The sequence below is a fragment of the Mirounga angustirostris genome, unplaced genomic scaffold, assembly GCF_029215605.1.
Source record: "Mirounga angustirostris isolate CCGP_5_RB_7025 unplaced genomic scaffold, mMirAng1.0.hap1 SCAF_13, whole genome shotgun sequence".
Classification (NCBI taxonomy): Eukaryota; Metazoa; Chordata; class Mammalia; order Carnivora; family Phocidae; genus Mirounga; species Mirounga angustirostris.
Window position 1 is genome coordinate 14,674,565 of NW_026991721.1, and position 15,403 is coordinate 14,689,967.

The window sequence follows — 15,403 nt, forward strand, 5'->3', positions numbered from 1 at the left end:
ACTCTGTGCTGAGTGTGAGCCCGACACAAGACTCAGTCTCCTGACCCTGAGATTCATCAGCCTGAGCTGATGAAACTAAGAGTTGGACACTTTAACTGACTGTGCTACCCAGGCACTCCCCCTTAAGCAGTTCTTAATTTTAATGTTTTTGTATCTTACAGATAGAAGTATGTGAAGAAAAAGCTTCAGCTGTCCTTCCTGCTACCTGTATACAGCTGCTAGACAGCAGTAACTGGAAGGAAAGGCTGGCCTGTATGGAAGAGTTCCAAAAGGTAGATGCATGGGGATGAGTTGAATGTGAAAGAACATTACTCATATAGAAGTGATGAAATTGACAAAGTGCTTGTCCTACCTGTGGTGTCTTATATCCAATAAACACGTTTCAGGGTGTTAACTAAAGCTGAGTGGGGGGGGGGGGGTTGGTTTTTTAGCTCTGTAGTGTTTATCTTTCAATATCTGCTTTCTATGGTTTCTGAAAACTCGTAACTTAATATTTAAGTAAGTTTATTCTGAATTACAAGATTTAGATGAACTTTAATATCACAGTATTTGTTCATTAAACTTACTAGGCAAACAGATCACTCCACTTAAACTGCCCCTCATCCGTTTCTGTTTCCCTCTTTGTTGTCATGATTCTTAGAAGAACAGAAGAACAGACATATTACTTGGTATGAGAAGCTCCTTTCAGAAGTCTGTGTTGGAAAGGAGCATGGTAGTTCCTTTTTACCTTTACTCTGATTCTAATGAGGAGGGTGTGTAGAAACCACAAGAGGCAGGAGACCTGGCTTTCAGTTCTGCATGTGCCATCCATCAGGTTTAGACCCTAGTTTGTGTATCTTTGAAATTTAATACTTAACCGCTTCTAACCTATCCTACTTTGGTATATGTTTTTAGGAAAATCAGGTAACTCAAAATATGTATAAGCAGTTTCTGCCACACACTAGGCAAATGAAAACTGTTACGGTTACATTCCGTGGACCAAATTCTTTGTGAAATTCTGAAATGTGGGGTGGGTGGGTGGGTGGAAGAGTTTCAGTGGTATTAATATAAAACAACTATACATCAAATATCCAACTTAAGAAACAGCTATCTAAGCTCCCTCTATAACCTTCTTTGTATCCATTCCTCTCTTTCAAGTCACCTGCTTGGCTTTTTTATGTACCCTTTCCCTGGCTAATCATTAACCCCTTAACTCTCAGTCTATTGTTTTACTTTAAGGCTGTTGAACTAATGGATCGAACTGAAATGCCATGCCAGGCATTAGTAAGGATGCTGGCCAAGAAACCTGGATGGAAAGAAACCAATTTTCAGGTAATTTTTAATTGGGGATTTTACTATCTTTCATTGAAATAATTTCCATCATATCATCCTGTAGAGTGAAAGAGGTATAGTATTTGGTAATGACTTTTAGCCTTTTTTTAAAACACTTAACCAGTGTGTCTTCTAACTTTAAATGTAAACAATGGAGTGTGTGCATTTTTATTAAACACATAACTATATCTTTGTGTAATTAGGAGTTTATATATATGGAAATATTATCTCTATATTGTTTGTGTAATTCACATATATGCATTTTTCTCCTCGTAAGTTAGGCCTAGAAGCCTCCTAATCTTCACATATGCAAGAGGGGGATAGACAGGGAGACAAGTTTCTTATTTGTCTGGATAAAAGATAGATGATCTTTAAATTGCCAATGAAAAATCACCACATAGTTTAATGTATTAACTGATCCTAGAGATGAAATTTAACAGTGCTGTTATTAGTCTAAAAAGTAGGTGTAAAGGGAGATACAAGAAAGTGATACAGAAAGGAAAAGGAGAAAAGTTGCCTTCTCCTCTAGATATTCATAGACCTTGTGGAAACAAAAGTTTGAAATATGTCAGGTTTATTTTTAACATCCTGCTACTCTCTTTTGCTTCTCTTCTGCCACCTCTTGTTCTCTCTTTAGGATCCGTGGCTTCCTCGCACACTGTGTTCCCTTAGCACTGTTCCAGCACCTCAGCCATACCATCCAGCTCTACAAAGCCTTCCTCTGCCAAGAGGTTCTTGCGCTGCCCTCCTCCCCTACACGCCACTTTCAAAACCCCTCTTTGTGCAGTTTCTTAGGCGAAAAAGCATACCTGATTTGAGCTGATACCCGCCTATGTGTTAGATCCATAACAAAGGATAATTTTATATATGTATTTTTCTTTATAACAACTTCATTGAGAGTATAAAACTCACCATTTTGAAGTGTACAATGCAGCAGTTCTTAGTGTATTCACAGAGTTCTGCAACTCCTACCACTCTATAATTTTAGAATATTATCGTCACTCCAGAAAGAAACCCCATACCCGTAAGCAGTCACTCTCTTTCTCCCCAGATTTCTCCCCCTACCCCCCGGTCCCTGGGCAACTGTTACTCTACTTGCTGTCTCTATGGATTACTTCTCCTGGACATTTCATATAATGAAGTCTTTTACCTAGAATAATATTTTCACTGTTCACCTATATGGTAGCATGTATTTTTATCGCTAAGTAATATTCCATTGTATGGATATAGAACATTTTATTTACCCATTTATAGGTTGAAGAGAATTGGTGTTCTTTCCACTTCGTGGCTATCTCTGTGAACATTCATGTACAAGTTTTTGTGTGAGCACATATTTTTCTTTAAAGATTGATTTATTTACTTATAGAGGGGGAGAGCATGTGTGAGTGGGGGCAGGGGGAGAGGGAGAGAGAGAATCCCAAGCAGACATCCGACTGAGCATGGAGCCCAACACAGAGCTCGAGCTCAAGACCCTGAGATCATTACCTGAGCAGAAATTAAGAATGGGATGCTCAACTGGCTGAGCCAACCAGGTATCCCTGTGTGAGCACATTTTCAATTCTCTTGGATATATACCTAGAAGGTAATTTGCTGGGTCATATGGTAACTATGTTTAACTTTTTGAAGAACTGCCAAACTGTTTCCCAGTGTGGCTTCACCATTTTATATTCGTACCAGTAGTACAAGAGAATTCTAATTTCTGTACATCCTCACCAACTCCTGTCATTTAAATATTCAAATAGGACAGAGAGAAATATTGAAGGGCAAAGGGGTCCCAAGAGCCATACATCTGCAGCCATCACATTAACATCTTTAAATTGTTTTCACATCTTCTTCATTCTTCCACTTAAAAATCTACAAGTTCTTTAAATCCCTCAAGTTCTGTTGTATGTATGTCCATGAGGGTTATAGTTTTTTGTGGGCAACACTAGTGGGAACTCGGAGTGATGCAGTTAGTTTGGTCATTTATTATGTATTTCAGGTTGTGTATTCAGTACTATATGATAACAAGGATAAAAATTATTTTGCTTCTTTGTTTAAAACTTTCATTTTTAAGGGCATCTGGCTAGCTCATGATCAAGAGCATGAGGCTCTTGATCTTGGGGCGGTGAGTTTGAGCCCCATGTTGGATGTAGAGATTACTTAAAAAGTAAATAAATGAATGAATGAATGAATGAATAAAATTGTCATTTTTAGGGGTGCCTGGGTGGCTCAGTTGGTTGAGCGGCTGCCTTCGGCTCAGGTCATGATCCCAGGGTCCTGGGATCGAGCCCCATGTTGGGCTCCCTGCTCAGCGGGGAGCCTGCCTCTCCCTCTCCCTCTACCTGCCACTCTGCCTACTTGTGCTCTCTATCTCTCTGTCAAATAAATAAAATCTTTAATAAATAAATAAAATAGTCATTTTTTTAGTTTGGTCATGTTCTCAGTTGTCCCTGTGTTACATCTTTACTATAAAAGTAAGTAAATTAAGGGGCGCCTGGGTGGCTCAGTTGGTTAAGCGACTGCCTTCGGCTCAGGTCATGATCCTGGAGTCCCGGGATTGAGTCCCGCATCGGGCTCCCTGCTCAGCGGGGGGTCTGCTTCTCCCTCTGACTCTCTTCCCTCTCGTGCTCTCTGTCTCATTCTCTCTCAAATAAATAAAATCTTTAAAAAAAAAAAAAAAGTAAATTAATGTTTTTGGCTTACTCATAATTTTATGATACTTATCCTTGTTCAGGTGATGCAGATGAAGCTTCACATAGTTGCTTTGATTGCCCAGAAGGGGAATTTTTCCAAAACTTCAGCTCAGATTGTCTTGGATGGCCTTGTGGACAAGATTGGAGATGTGAAATGTGGGAACAATGCAAAAGAAGCTATGACAGCAATAGCCGAAGCTTGCATGTTGCCGTGGACAGCTGAACAGGTTAGTGATAGAGCTCTCTCTCCCCAACTTTTCCCAGCTTTTCCCAAATTTTAATTTAAGGTTACTAATTAAACTGTAGTTCTTTTCTTCCTAAGTCAAACCATTTTTTATATTCTGCATTTTTATCCTTACCTCTAATAATATACTGTTGCCTGATAATTAGAATTTATCTTGGCCAAGAATAATCTATTAAAAGATGAGAGTGATTTTCTCTTAAGACATTATAATTCAGAGTGATCACTAATGAAAAGTTGTAAAGTCCAGAATGCTTTTTTTTTTTTTTGAAGATTTTATTTATTTATTTGACACAGAGAGAGATAGTGATAGCAGGAACACAAGCAGGGGGAGTGGGAGAGGGAGAAGCAGGCCTCCCGCAGAGCAGGGAGCCTGATGCGGGACTCAATCCCAGGACCCTGGGACCATGACCTGAGCTGAAGGCAGATGCATAACGACTGAGCCACCAAGGTGCCCCAGAATGCTTTTAATACTACTGTCACTTACCTCATTTTCTTGTGTAAGTTAAATATTTCATTCCTAAGGCATTTTTTTTTTTAAGATTTTATTTATTTATTTGACAGAGAGAGACAGCAAGAGAGGGAGCACAAGCAGGGGGAGTGGGAGAGGAGAAGCAGGCTTCCCGATGAGCAGGGTGCCCGATGAGGGGCTTGATCCCAGGACCCTGGGATCATGACCTGAGCCGAAGGCAGACGCTTAACGACTGAGCCACCCAGGCGGCCCTTTCATTCCTAAGGCATTCTTGCAGTTCTGTCAGGGTTGGAAAAACCATGCTTAATCCACTTCTACCTTTATGGCATACTATATTTCTGTGAGAAATATGAGAAAAAACACATGCTTATTTTTGTTTTTTCCCTCTTTTTCACTTTAGGTTATGTCAATGGCTTTCTCACAGAAGAATCCCAAGAATCAATCAGAAACTCTGAATTGGCTATCAAATGCAATCAAAGAATTTGGTTTTTCTGGGTAAGTCAGAAACAAATCAGGTACAAAATAATTAAATATTGTGTCTATCTCTAACTAGTGATTCTTTTTGCTGTAGCTGTCTCTGCTATTTCTGAGACACCAGAGCTGGGTCGGCTAATTTATATAAAACAAAACTACCTTTGTTCCTCAAAAGTCTGTATTGGCTCATGGTCCTGCATTTTCATGTCCACTAACATTAGAGCTCTCTAAATTATTTCTCCTTAAGTATTAATAACAATCCCTCAGAAAAGCCACTTCCAAGGATTTCTAGTCAAATATATTTCGAAATTACTACATATAATCACATTTGTTTAGAGACCTATCATGCATGTTGGTGAATTAAAGTCTCTGAAGGTCATGCAACAGAGAAGCTTGCCTAACTTTATTTTTTATTATTATTATTATTTTTATTCATTCGAGACACAGAGATACAGAGAGAGAGAGCGAGAACACGAGCAGGGGGAAAAGCAGAGGGAGGGGGGGAAGCAGGCTCCCCACTGAGCAGGGAGCCCAGCGCGGGGCTCTATCCCAGGACCCTGGGATCATGACCCAGGCGCCCCAGCCTAACTTTATTAACCCACTGTTTCCCAAACTTGTTTGCATATTGAACACATTTGTTTATTTAACAAAATTTTATAGAGCTTACTTTATGCCAGGCACTTTTTTTTTTTAAAGATTTTATTTATTTGAGAGAGAGAAGAGATAGCAACAGAGATAGTGAGAGAGAGTAGGAGCATGGAGGAGAGGGAGAAGAAGGGCTTGATCCCAGGACCCTGGTCATGACCTGAGCTGAAGGCAGACACTTAACTGACTGAGCCACCCAGGCTCCCTTATGCCAGCCACTTTCTAAATAATAATTCATTTGATTTAATTCTCATAAAAACCATGTGAGGCATTGTTATTCCCATTTTATACGTGTGGAAACTGGGCACACAAAGCTTGAGTAATCTGTCCAAGTCACAGTTCCGAAGTGGCAAAGCCAAGATTTGAATCCAGGCATTCTGGTTCCAAGAGAAAGTACTATAACTGCTATACTATGTTGCCTTTCTCTGTGCCATGCTTTTTTTTACAATATACTTCTTAATGTGTTACAAAATAGTTTTCTAGGGACGCCTGGGTGGCTCAGTCAGTTAAGTGTCTGATTTCGGCTCAGGTCATGATCTTAGGGTCCTGGAGTCGAGCCCCCGCATCAGGCTCCTTGCCCATCAGAGAGTATACTTGTCCCTCTGCCCCTCACCCTGCTTGTACTCTCCCTCTTTCTCTCTCAAATAGATAAAATCTTTAAAAAAAAAAAAAAAACAACACCAAAAAAACCCAAAATAGTTTTCTACATTCTACCAAATAAAGAAATGCTACTCTATAAGTTATTCAAGTGACATTCAAGCAAAGACAATTGTTTGGGAGCACCTGGGTGGCTCAGTCAGTTAAGCGTCCAACTCCTGGTCTCAGGTCATAGATCTCAGGGTTGTGAGATCAAGCCCTGTGTTGGACTTCATGCTCATTGGGAAGTCTGCTTGAGATTTTTCTCTCAACCTCTCTCTCTGCCCCTTTCGCACTCCCGCATACGCTCGCTCGCTCTCTCTGAAATAAAATAAAATCTTAAAAAGAAATAAAATAAAAATAGCAAGGAGTGATTATTCTTCAGTAGGTAGTAGAGGGGAATGAGTTGTCAGGGGGCAGTGGGAGGAGAAAAGATGGGAGAAAGAACTGAGCCAGGTCACATTGGGCCTCAGAGTTTTGAGTTAGTTGGAAACCATTAGATGGTTTTAAGCAGAAGAGTAATAGGATCATTTGGACTGTAGTCAGAATAAATAGTGAGGATTGAAAAGACTAATTAGTCCTATCAAGAAAATATACTGGCTTGGACATAGTTTGTAGAAATGGAAGTATTAGGATGCAGAATGTATTTGGAATATCGGAACAGGAGTGGCGCCTGGGTGGCTCAGTCGTTAAGCGTCTGCCTTCAGCTCAGGTCATGATCCCAGGGTCCTGGGATCGAGCCCCACATTGGGCTCCCTGCTCCACGGGAAGCCTGCTTCTCCCTCTCCCACTCTCCCTGCTTGTGTTCCCTCTCTCGCTGTGTCTCTCTCTGTCAAATAAATAAATAAAATCTTAAAAAAAAAAAAAAAAATCGGAACAGGTTACTGAGTATAGGAAAGAGAGGAGTCAAGGATGGCCTGAGCGAATGGAAGAATAATGTGGCTCTTTACTGAGGTAGGAAAGACTGGAAACAACAGCATTTGGGTTTGGGGTGTGGTCAGGAGTTTTGGTCTTGACAGATGTGGGACATCTACTATACATTCAAATGGAAGTGTTACAAAGGCTGTATGGATATACAGATCTGAATTCAGAAGAGGGGTCAACACTGGGGTTTAGGAGTAATGAGCTTGTAGACAATATTTAATGTTCCCTGTCAGTGACTGGAGAGAGAGAATAGGTGAGACTTGGGGACATAGCCAAAGGGAGCCAGTCCTGGAGTCTGGCTTTATAAAACTCTTAAGTATTCTGAGAGTTTCATTTATTTGTTTTTAATTCTAAATGTTACTTCTTTCAGGTTGAATGTGAAAGCTTTTATTAGCAATGTGAAGACAGCTCTTGCTGCAACAAACCCAGTGAGTACATACCACATATGTAGGAACATTACAGCCATCTTTGTGGTTCTGTTCTCATTTGCAAAGTTCTTTTTGTTCTGTCTGCCAGGCTGTGAGGACTTCGGCCATCACCCTGCTTGGTGTGATGTACTTGTATGTTGGTCCCTCTTTGCGAATGTTCTTTGAGGATGAGAAGCCTGCCCTTCTATCCCAGATAGATGCAGAATTTGAGAAGGTAAAGATTCCAAAAATGATACAGTCCATTGGTAGACGTAAGAATGCTCATAATAGTTAAGTTTAAGCTTTTAACCCTTTAGAATGAGGAATATATATGTATTTGCTTTTATATGCATAAAGTATCCCTAGGAAGAATTCATAAGAAATTGATGGCTTTGTCTATGAGGAGGGCGACTGGATAGCTGTGGCATGGGAGGGGAGATATTCCTCTTTTGTCTCTTGTACCTTTGGAATATCAAACATTTTTATTGTATTGCCTATTCAGAAAGTATATCAACATTTAAAATTGTTTTAAATAAAAAAAACTTGGCCTTCCTTGAATAAACTTTCTAATCAAAATTGCTGGGTTTGGGCAGACTTGCTTTATATTTATTGGGCATCTAAGTCAAAAGACAATTTCATGATTGAAAAGTCGTCAGATTCTAGTAGGTTTGTATAAAAATACCTTTTGCCATATAGTCTCAAATTTGGGATCTAAGTAGGAATTAAAATATGTACTGTGTAGGGGTCCTTGGGTGGCTCAGTCAGTTAAGCGTCTGACTTTTGATTTTGGCTCAACTCATGATCTCAGGGTTGTGAGATCAAGCTCAGGGTTGTGTCAGGTTCTGTGCTGGGTGTGGGGCCTGCTTAAGGTTCTCTCTCTCTCTCTGCCCCTTCCCCCCTTTCTAAAAATAAATACATACATACATACATACATACAGTGTAGTTTATAAATATTAAGTAGTATGAAGGAATAGGAAAGTTTGACATAGGCGCATTCTCTAACTTGTTTGCTCTCGTACCATTCATCAAGTTCATTAGCCTCACTGATTTGTTTGTGTGTAGATGCAGGGACAGAACCCACCTGCTCCAACCAGAGGGATTTCTAAACACAGCATAAGTGGTACAGATGAAGGAGAAGATGGAGATGAACCAGATGAGGTGGGCACTGATGTTGTGGATCTTTTGCCGAGGACAGAAATCAGGTAGGTTTATTGCAAATGATTTACTGGATTTATGTAGTGAAAAAAAAATTTTTTTTTTTGGTAGTGAATTCTTAATGGTACCTTCTCTTCCTCGGTCAAGAGTACTTCTGTGACATTATTTCTTTAGGAGTCTGGAATAAAGGATTCTGTCTTCTGCTTTTTCAGTGATAAAATCACTTCAGAGTTGGTGTCTAAGATTGGTGACAAGAACTGGAAGATCAGGAAAGAAGGCCTGGATGAAGTGACAGCTATTATCAATGAAGCAAAATTTATCCAGCCGAATATAGGTGAACTGCCAACTGCTTTGAAAGGCCGACTCAATGATTCAAATAAAATCTTGGTACGTAGAACATGTGCCTGTTCTTTTTCTCTCCCTCCCCTCTTCCCTGCAGGAAGTTCCTTTTCAGTAATCTTCACCTGCAAAAAAAATGAGTGGCCACTTCATTTGCTTTGAACTAGAATTCCTTTAATTTCTTAAGTGCCTCAAGATGGGTTGGTAGGTGGCAGGTTTATTTATCAAATTTTCATGGATGTCATATTTGCTTTTTATAGAACTCTAATATTAAATATCCTTATATAAAACTCTGTTATATTCATAAACACGTTTAATTTCTAATTTTTAAATTTGGGTTTTTATGTCAGGATTTTCTTAAACTAGGCTTTACCTTACTTTAAAACAATAAAGCACTATCCATTCTGGTCTAAAATTCTAATACTCCAGTGTTATGAACTAATGATAAAAGGACAGGCCACTCACTGCCTATAAATTATTCATAAGCTAATTAGAATAGCATCATAACAAACTGACTACCCTGTCTTTCAAGTAGGCCCAAAACTTCTAGTGCACTGACTACTTAGCAGCAAACTTGGAAAACTTGGAACACTATTGCTCCTGGTTTCATCATCAAGTGTTGGCTCTTTCCCACTCAGGTGCAGCAGACGTTGAATATCCTCCAGCAACTGGCAGTAGCCATGGGCCCAAATATCAAGCAACATGTGAAGAACTTAGGCATCCCTATCATCACAGTCCTTGGAGACAGCAAGGTAAACCTGACTCCTGACCACAACTCCCTTCTGGAATAGGCCAGCCACATTCTTGGGCCAAGACCAATTCTCAGTGTGTGTAAGAGTACACATAAACAGTCTATAAACAGTCTATATACTATTTTCCTCCTATAAACATTAGGAGGAAAATAGTAAACATCTGTACCTCCCAAGCAGTATGAAGGTGAACAGTTATGTCACTCGCCTTGCGACCCTTAAGTAAGTTATTTATTTTCTTCGAGGTTCAGTTTCTTTATCTATGAAATTTCATTCTTACAGAACTAAATAAGAATCTGTACATAAGGTACCTGTTACTGTCTCATACAGTATGCACTCAAAAACTGTTGGCTATTACGATTATGACATCATCGTTATAAGTACTGTTATGAAGAGTGAATACGTTCATGAATTTTGGGGTCATGTATTTATTTTCTTCCTTGTTCTCCTGAACTGCTGGAGCAGGATCTTCTAGTACTTCAATTTCACAGTCCTAGAATTAATCTCCTCGAAAGTTGCAAGCCTCTTATATTTAGCCCTAGATTGAATATTTGCATGTGTCTTTTTTTGTGTGCAATTCATTTAATATGAGGAATTGGGGTATTTTAATGTTTTTCATGTCAATAAGTCCTCATTCTGTGAACGCAAGTTAATATGAAAACATAAGTGTTCAGGCAAATTGTTAGTAATTTCAGTCTAACTATTAGGAGTTCTCTACCCTGTGGAGTTACATTCTTTATAGATAACCATGGACATAACAGCCCTGAGAGCTTCAGAAAATAAAACCTCTGAGTTTATTCCCCTTACGTGATACTTTATGCCCAGGTCACTGTTTTTGCCTAATTTAACTGAGTACAGGACCTTACAGTTGGAGTTTTATGTTTCTTCTTTACTTTGGATTTTCAGTACAACCATAGAACTAGATTCTGTGTCAGAAAAGTTGATTCCAAGTATGTTCATGTGGACCTTAGAGAAACCTCCGTTGTTCATGTTCCCAAAGTAACAAACTGTTTCACTCCCTACCTCCAAACCATAACTGATGTTATCTTTACTAATTCTCTTCTCTATTTAGAACAATGTTCGGGCAGCTGCCCTAGCAACTGTGAATGCTTGGGCAGAACAGACAGGCATGAAGGAATGGCTGGAGGGAGAAGATCTTTCTGAAGAGCTCAAAAAGGAAAATCCTTTTTTGAGGCAAGAGGTAAGTATTACAAATATAATGTGCTTTACTCATGACAGATTTTACCTTCTTAGAGGTCCGGACCTACCTAATAAATATGCTTGTATGAATAGAATGAGTTTCGTTATGAAACAGTTAATAAAATGAAACCAAATTCCTGAAGCTTTTATACTCATGTGCCTCTTTTTCTCTCCCCCCCGGCTTTGATATCCGTAGATAAAACACTAAACCTCAACCTAAACCTTCCATCCTATACAAACATTAACTCAAAATGGATTGTGGACTTAAATGTAGAACATAGAAGTATAGAACTTTTATTTTACTTATTTTTTCAAAATGGTGTTTGAACTTATGACCCTGAGATCAAGACCTGAGTTGAAATCACGAGTTGGTCACTTAACCAACTGAGTCACCCAGGCACCCCAAAACTATACAACTTTTAAAGATAATACCGGTGAAGGGCGCCTGGGTGGCTCAGTTGGTTAAGCGCCTGCCTTCGGCTCAGGTCATGATCCTGGAGTCCCGGGATCAAGTCCTGCCTCGGGCTCCCTGCTCAGCGGGGAGTCTGCTTCTCCCTCTCCCTCTCCCCCCTCTTGTGCTCTCTCTCTCTCTCAAATAAATAAATAAAATCTTTAAAAAAAAAAGATAATATCGGTGAAAAACATCAGGATATAGAAATTCTTCAGGCAAAGAATTCTTAGACTTGACTCCAAAACCACAATCCCATCAATGGAAAAAATTAATAAATTAGACCTCATAAAAATTAAGAATTTTATTCTGCAAAAGACCATGTGAAGATAATGAGAGGTAGCTACACCACAGGAGAAAATATTTACTAACTCAGCATCCAACAACCATTATCTAAAACATGGAAAGAATTCTCAAAGCAGTTTAAAAAAAAAAATAGTCTAATTAGAAGATGGGCAAAAGATGGGGCTCCTCCTTGCTGACTCAGTTGGTGGAGCATATGATTTTTGATCTCAGGGTCATGAGTTTGAGATCCATGTCGGGCATAGAGCCTACTTAAAAAAAAAAAAAAAAAAGAAAATGGGCAAAAGACATGAACGGATGTTTCATTGAAGAGAAGATGCAGGTGGTAAATAAACCCGTAAAAGTTATTCAATATTATTAGCCATAAGGGAAGTGCAAATTAGAACTACAGTGACACATCACTCTACAACTATCAGAATTACTGAAATAAAAAAATAGTTTTAACACAAATGCTGGCAAGGATTTGGAGAAATTTTAACACTGCTGGAGGAAATGGAAAATGGTACAGCCACTCTAGGAAAAAAAAGGCTTGGCAGTTTCTTCTAAAACTAAACATGTAGAGGGCACCTGGGTGGCTCAGTCAGTAAGTGTCCAACTCTTGATTTCGGCTCAGGTCATGATCTCAGGGTCATGAGATTAAGCTCTGTGTCGGGCTCAGTGGGGAGTCTACTTGGGATTCTCTCTTTCTCCCTCTCCCTCTGCTTCACTCCCCACTCATGTGTACATGCCCTCTCTCTCTTTCTAAAATAAATAAATCTTTTTTTAAAAATCCCGAAACTGAACAGTTACTATATGACCCAGCAGTTGTGATCTTGTGCATTTATTCCATAAAGATGAGAATTTATGTCTACATAAAAATCTATACACGAATGTTCATAGCAGCTTCATTCATGATAATCAAAAACTGGGGGACAGCCCAGATATCCTTCGACAGGTGCAAGGTTAAACCAACTGTTGTACGTCCATGTGGTAATACTATTTAGCAATAAAAGAATCACTGATACGGGCAACAATTGAGGGAAATCACCAAGGAATTACGTTGAGTGGCAAAACCCAGCTCCAAACAGTTACATACCATATGATTCCATTTGTGGGATATGTTTGAAATGACAAAATTTTAGAAATGGAGAACAGATTAGTAATTATCAGGGATTGGAATGGGAGAAGGGAGATGCCTGTGGTTATAAGGAGGTAACCTGAGGGATCCTTGCAATGGAACTGTTTAAAATCTTGACTGTGGTGTCAGATGTAGTAACATATATGTGATCAGACCATAGAACTAAATATCCACACAGACACAAATGAGAACAGCAAAGCTGGGCAGTCTGAACAGGATCAGTGGATTGGATCAATGTCAGTATCCTGGTTGTGAAACTACAGTATAATTTTATAAAGTGCTACTGTTAGAGGAAACTGAGTGCATGGGATCTCTGTATTATTTCCTATAACTCCATGTGGCTACAATGATCTCAAAACTTCAATTAAAAAATAAATACAGTTATGAATTATTTGGGAGGAATAGAGAAAAACTGTCGATATAGGGCTGAAAACAGAAGTCCTGGTAGACCTTGTCCTCTCCTGATCAAATAAATGTTCTGCATCTTCTCTAGCTGAGTAATTCTTAGAATTTTTTTAAAAAGATAAATGAAAGATTTTCATCTGTAAAATGAATTAAGAACTATTAAAGCTTGGGAGGGAGTGCCTGGGTGGCTCAGTCGTTGGGCATCTGCCTTCGGCTCAGGTCATGATCCCAGGGTCCTGGGATCGAGCCCCGCGTCAGGCTGTCTGCTCTGCGGGAAGCCTGCTTCTCCCTCTCCCATTCCCCCTGCTTGTGTTCCCTCTCTCTCTGTGTCTGTCTCTGTCAAATAAATAAATAAAATCTTTTAAAAAAAAAAAAAAAAACTATTAAAGCTTGGGGCGCCTGGGTGCCTCAGTCAGTTAGGCGTCTGCCTTTGGCTCTGGTCATGATCTCAGGGTCCTGGGATTGAGCCCCACATGGGGCTCCCTGCTCTGCAGGGAGCCCACTTCTCCCTCTCACTCTGCCTGCCGCTCCCCCTGCTTGTTTTCTCCTGCTCTGTCAAATAAATAAAATCTTTAAGAAAAAACAACAACAACAACAACTATTAAAGCTTTATAGTTTAATGCCCAAGTGTGGTCTAAAGAACCGTGTCCTTAACGACTGGGTGGCTCAGTCGTTAAGCCTTTGGCTCAGGTCATGGTCCCAGGGTCCTGGGATCGAGCCCCGCGTCGGGCTCCCTGCTCCACGGGAAGCCTGCTTCTCCCACTCCCCCTGCTTGTCCTCCCTCTTTCACTGTGTCTCTCTCTGTCAAATAAATAAATAAAATCTTAAAAAAACAAACAAAAACCGTGTCCTTAAAGAAAATTGTCATCTTTGCATATATCATTTAAATATAGCATTGTTCTTGAACAATGAAAATTACTGATTTCATATTGGAAACTTGAGTGTAAGAACTAATTCAGTGTTCGGTACTGATGCAGTCATTAAGCCTAAGATTATAAGTAATAAGTTTCCCCTTGAAGTGTGTAACCGGTCTTTATTTCTTTTGGCAGCTTCTGGGCTGGCTGGCTGAGAAACTACCGACTCTTCGTTCCACCCCCACAGACCTTATCCTTTGTGTTCCTCATCTTTACTCGTGCCTGGAAGATCGCAATGGAGATGTGCGGAAGAAGGCCCAAGATGCCTTGCCTTTCTTCATGATGCATCTGGGATATGAGAAAATGGCCAAGGCTACCGGGAAACTAAAGGTACTATTTCTTGTGGTTGCTGCTCTTAAAAGCCATTAGAAAAATATTGAACATGAGTATATATAGGCAAGAGATCATATTACCTCCTAGGAGTTTCACTTGAAACCCCAGTGAGAGCAAAAATATGTTGAACTCCCAAGAACCTGACTCTGCAGGGACAAAAGTTGTGACCTTCTAGAATGGTAGCTAATTTAGTATGACTTCATAATGTGTGTTACTTCTCTTGCACCGTGTGCCGCCTCCCTTACTTCATAGGTATTTCAAAACTGGGAGCTCAGTGATGTGTTGGACAGCAGCTCTGTTAGTAAGCATACTCTGAGTGTATCATGTGTGTGGCCTCTCACTTCTGTTACGTTGTTTCCCTAGCCAACTTCTAAAGATCAGGTATTGGCCATGCTAGAAAAAGCCAAAGCTAATATGCCAGCCAAGCCTGCTGCATCTGCTAAAGCAACTTCCAAACCAATGGGAGGGTCAGCTCCAGCCAAATTCCAGCCAGCTTCAGGTAACTCTATTTTGAGAGGGTTAAGGGGGAAGGAAGTAGCCCAGGGGAACTCAAAAGAAATCCAGCCTTCATTTCTTACCGTATTTCCAAACAGCTTAGATCCTAGGCCCTCCTGCCTTCCCTCCCTCTCTTCCTCCCTCCTCACCCTTCTACCAC

The 15,403-nt window shown here is 40.0% G+C and overlaps 1 protein-coding gene across 4 annotated transcripts in view; it reads left to right on the forward strand.

Annotated features, from left to right (window-relative positions):
* CKAP5 (cytoskeleton associated protein 5) overlaps positions 1-15,403 on the forward strand; it is a 102,542-nt gene that overhangs the window by 57,936 nt on the left and 29,203 nt on the right. For all 4 annotated transcript variants that reach the window (XM_045893776.3, XM_054511941.2, XM_045893775.3 and 1 more), the window contains 12 exons: positions 162-272; positions 1,219-1,311; positions 4,028-4,213; positions 5,100-5,194; positions 7,749-7,806; positions 7,895-8,020; positions 8,848-8,987; positions 9,153-9,327; positions 9,918-10,031; positions 11,101-11,229; positions 14,551-14,745; positions 15,112-15,247. In XM_045893776.3, coding sequence (XP_045749732.1) covers positions 162-272; positions 1,219-1,311; positions 4,028-4,213; positions 5,100-5,194; positions 7,749-7,806; positions 7,895-8,020; positions 8,848-8,987; positions 9,153-9,327; positions 9,918-10,031; positions 11,101-11,229; positions 14,551-14,745; positions 15,112-15,247 — 1,558 coding nt within the window. The remainder of the gene's footprint in view (positions 1-161; positions 273-1,218; positions 1,312-4,027; positions 4,214-5,099; positions 5,195-7,748; positions 7,807-7,894; positions 8,021-8,847; positions 8,988-9,152; positions 9,328-9,917; positions 10,032-11,100; positions 11,230-14,550; positions 14,746-15,111; positions 15,248-15,403) is intronic.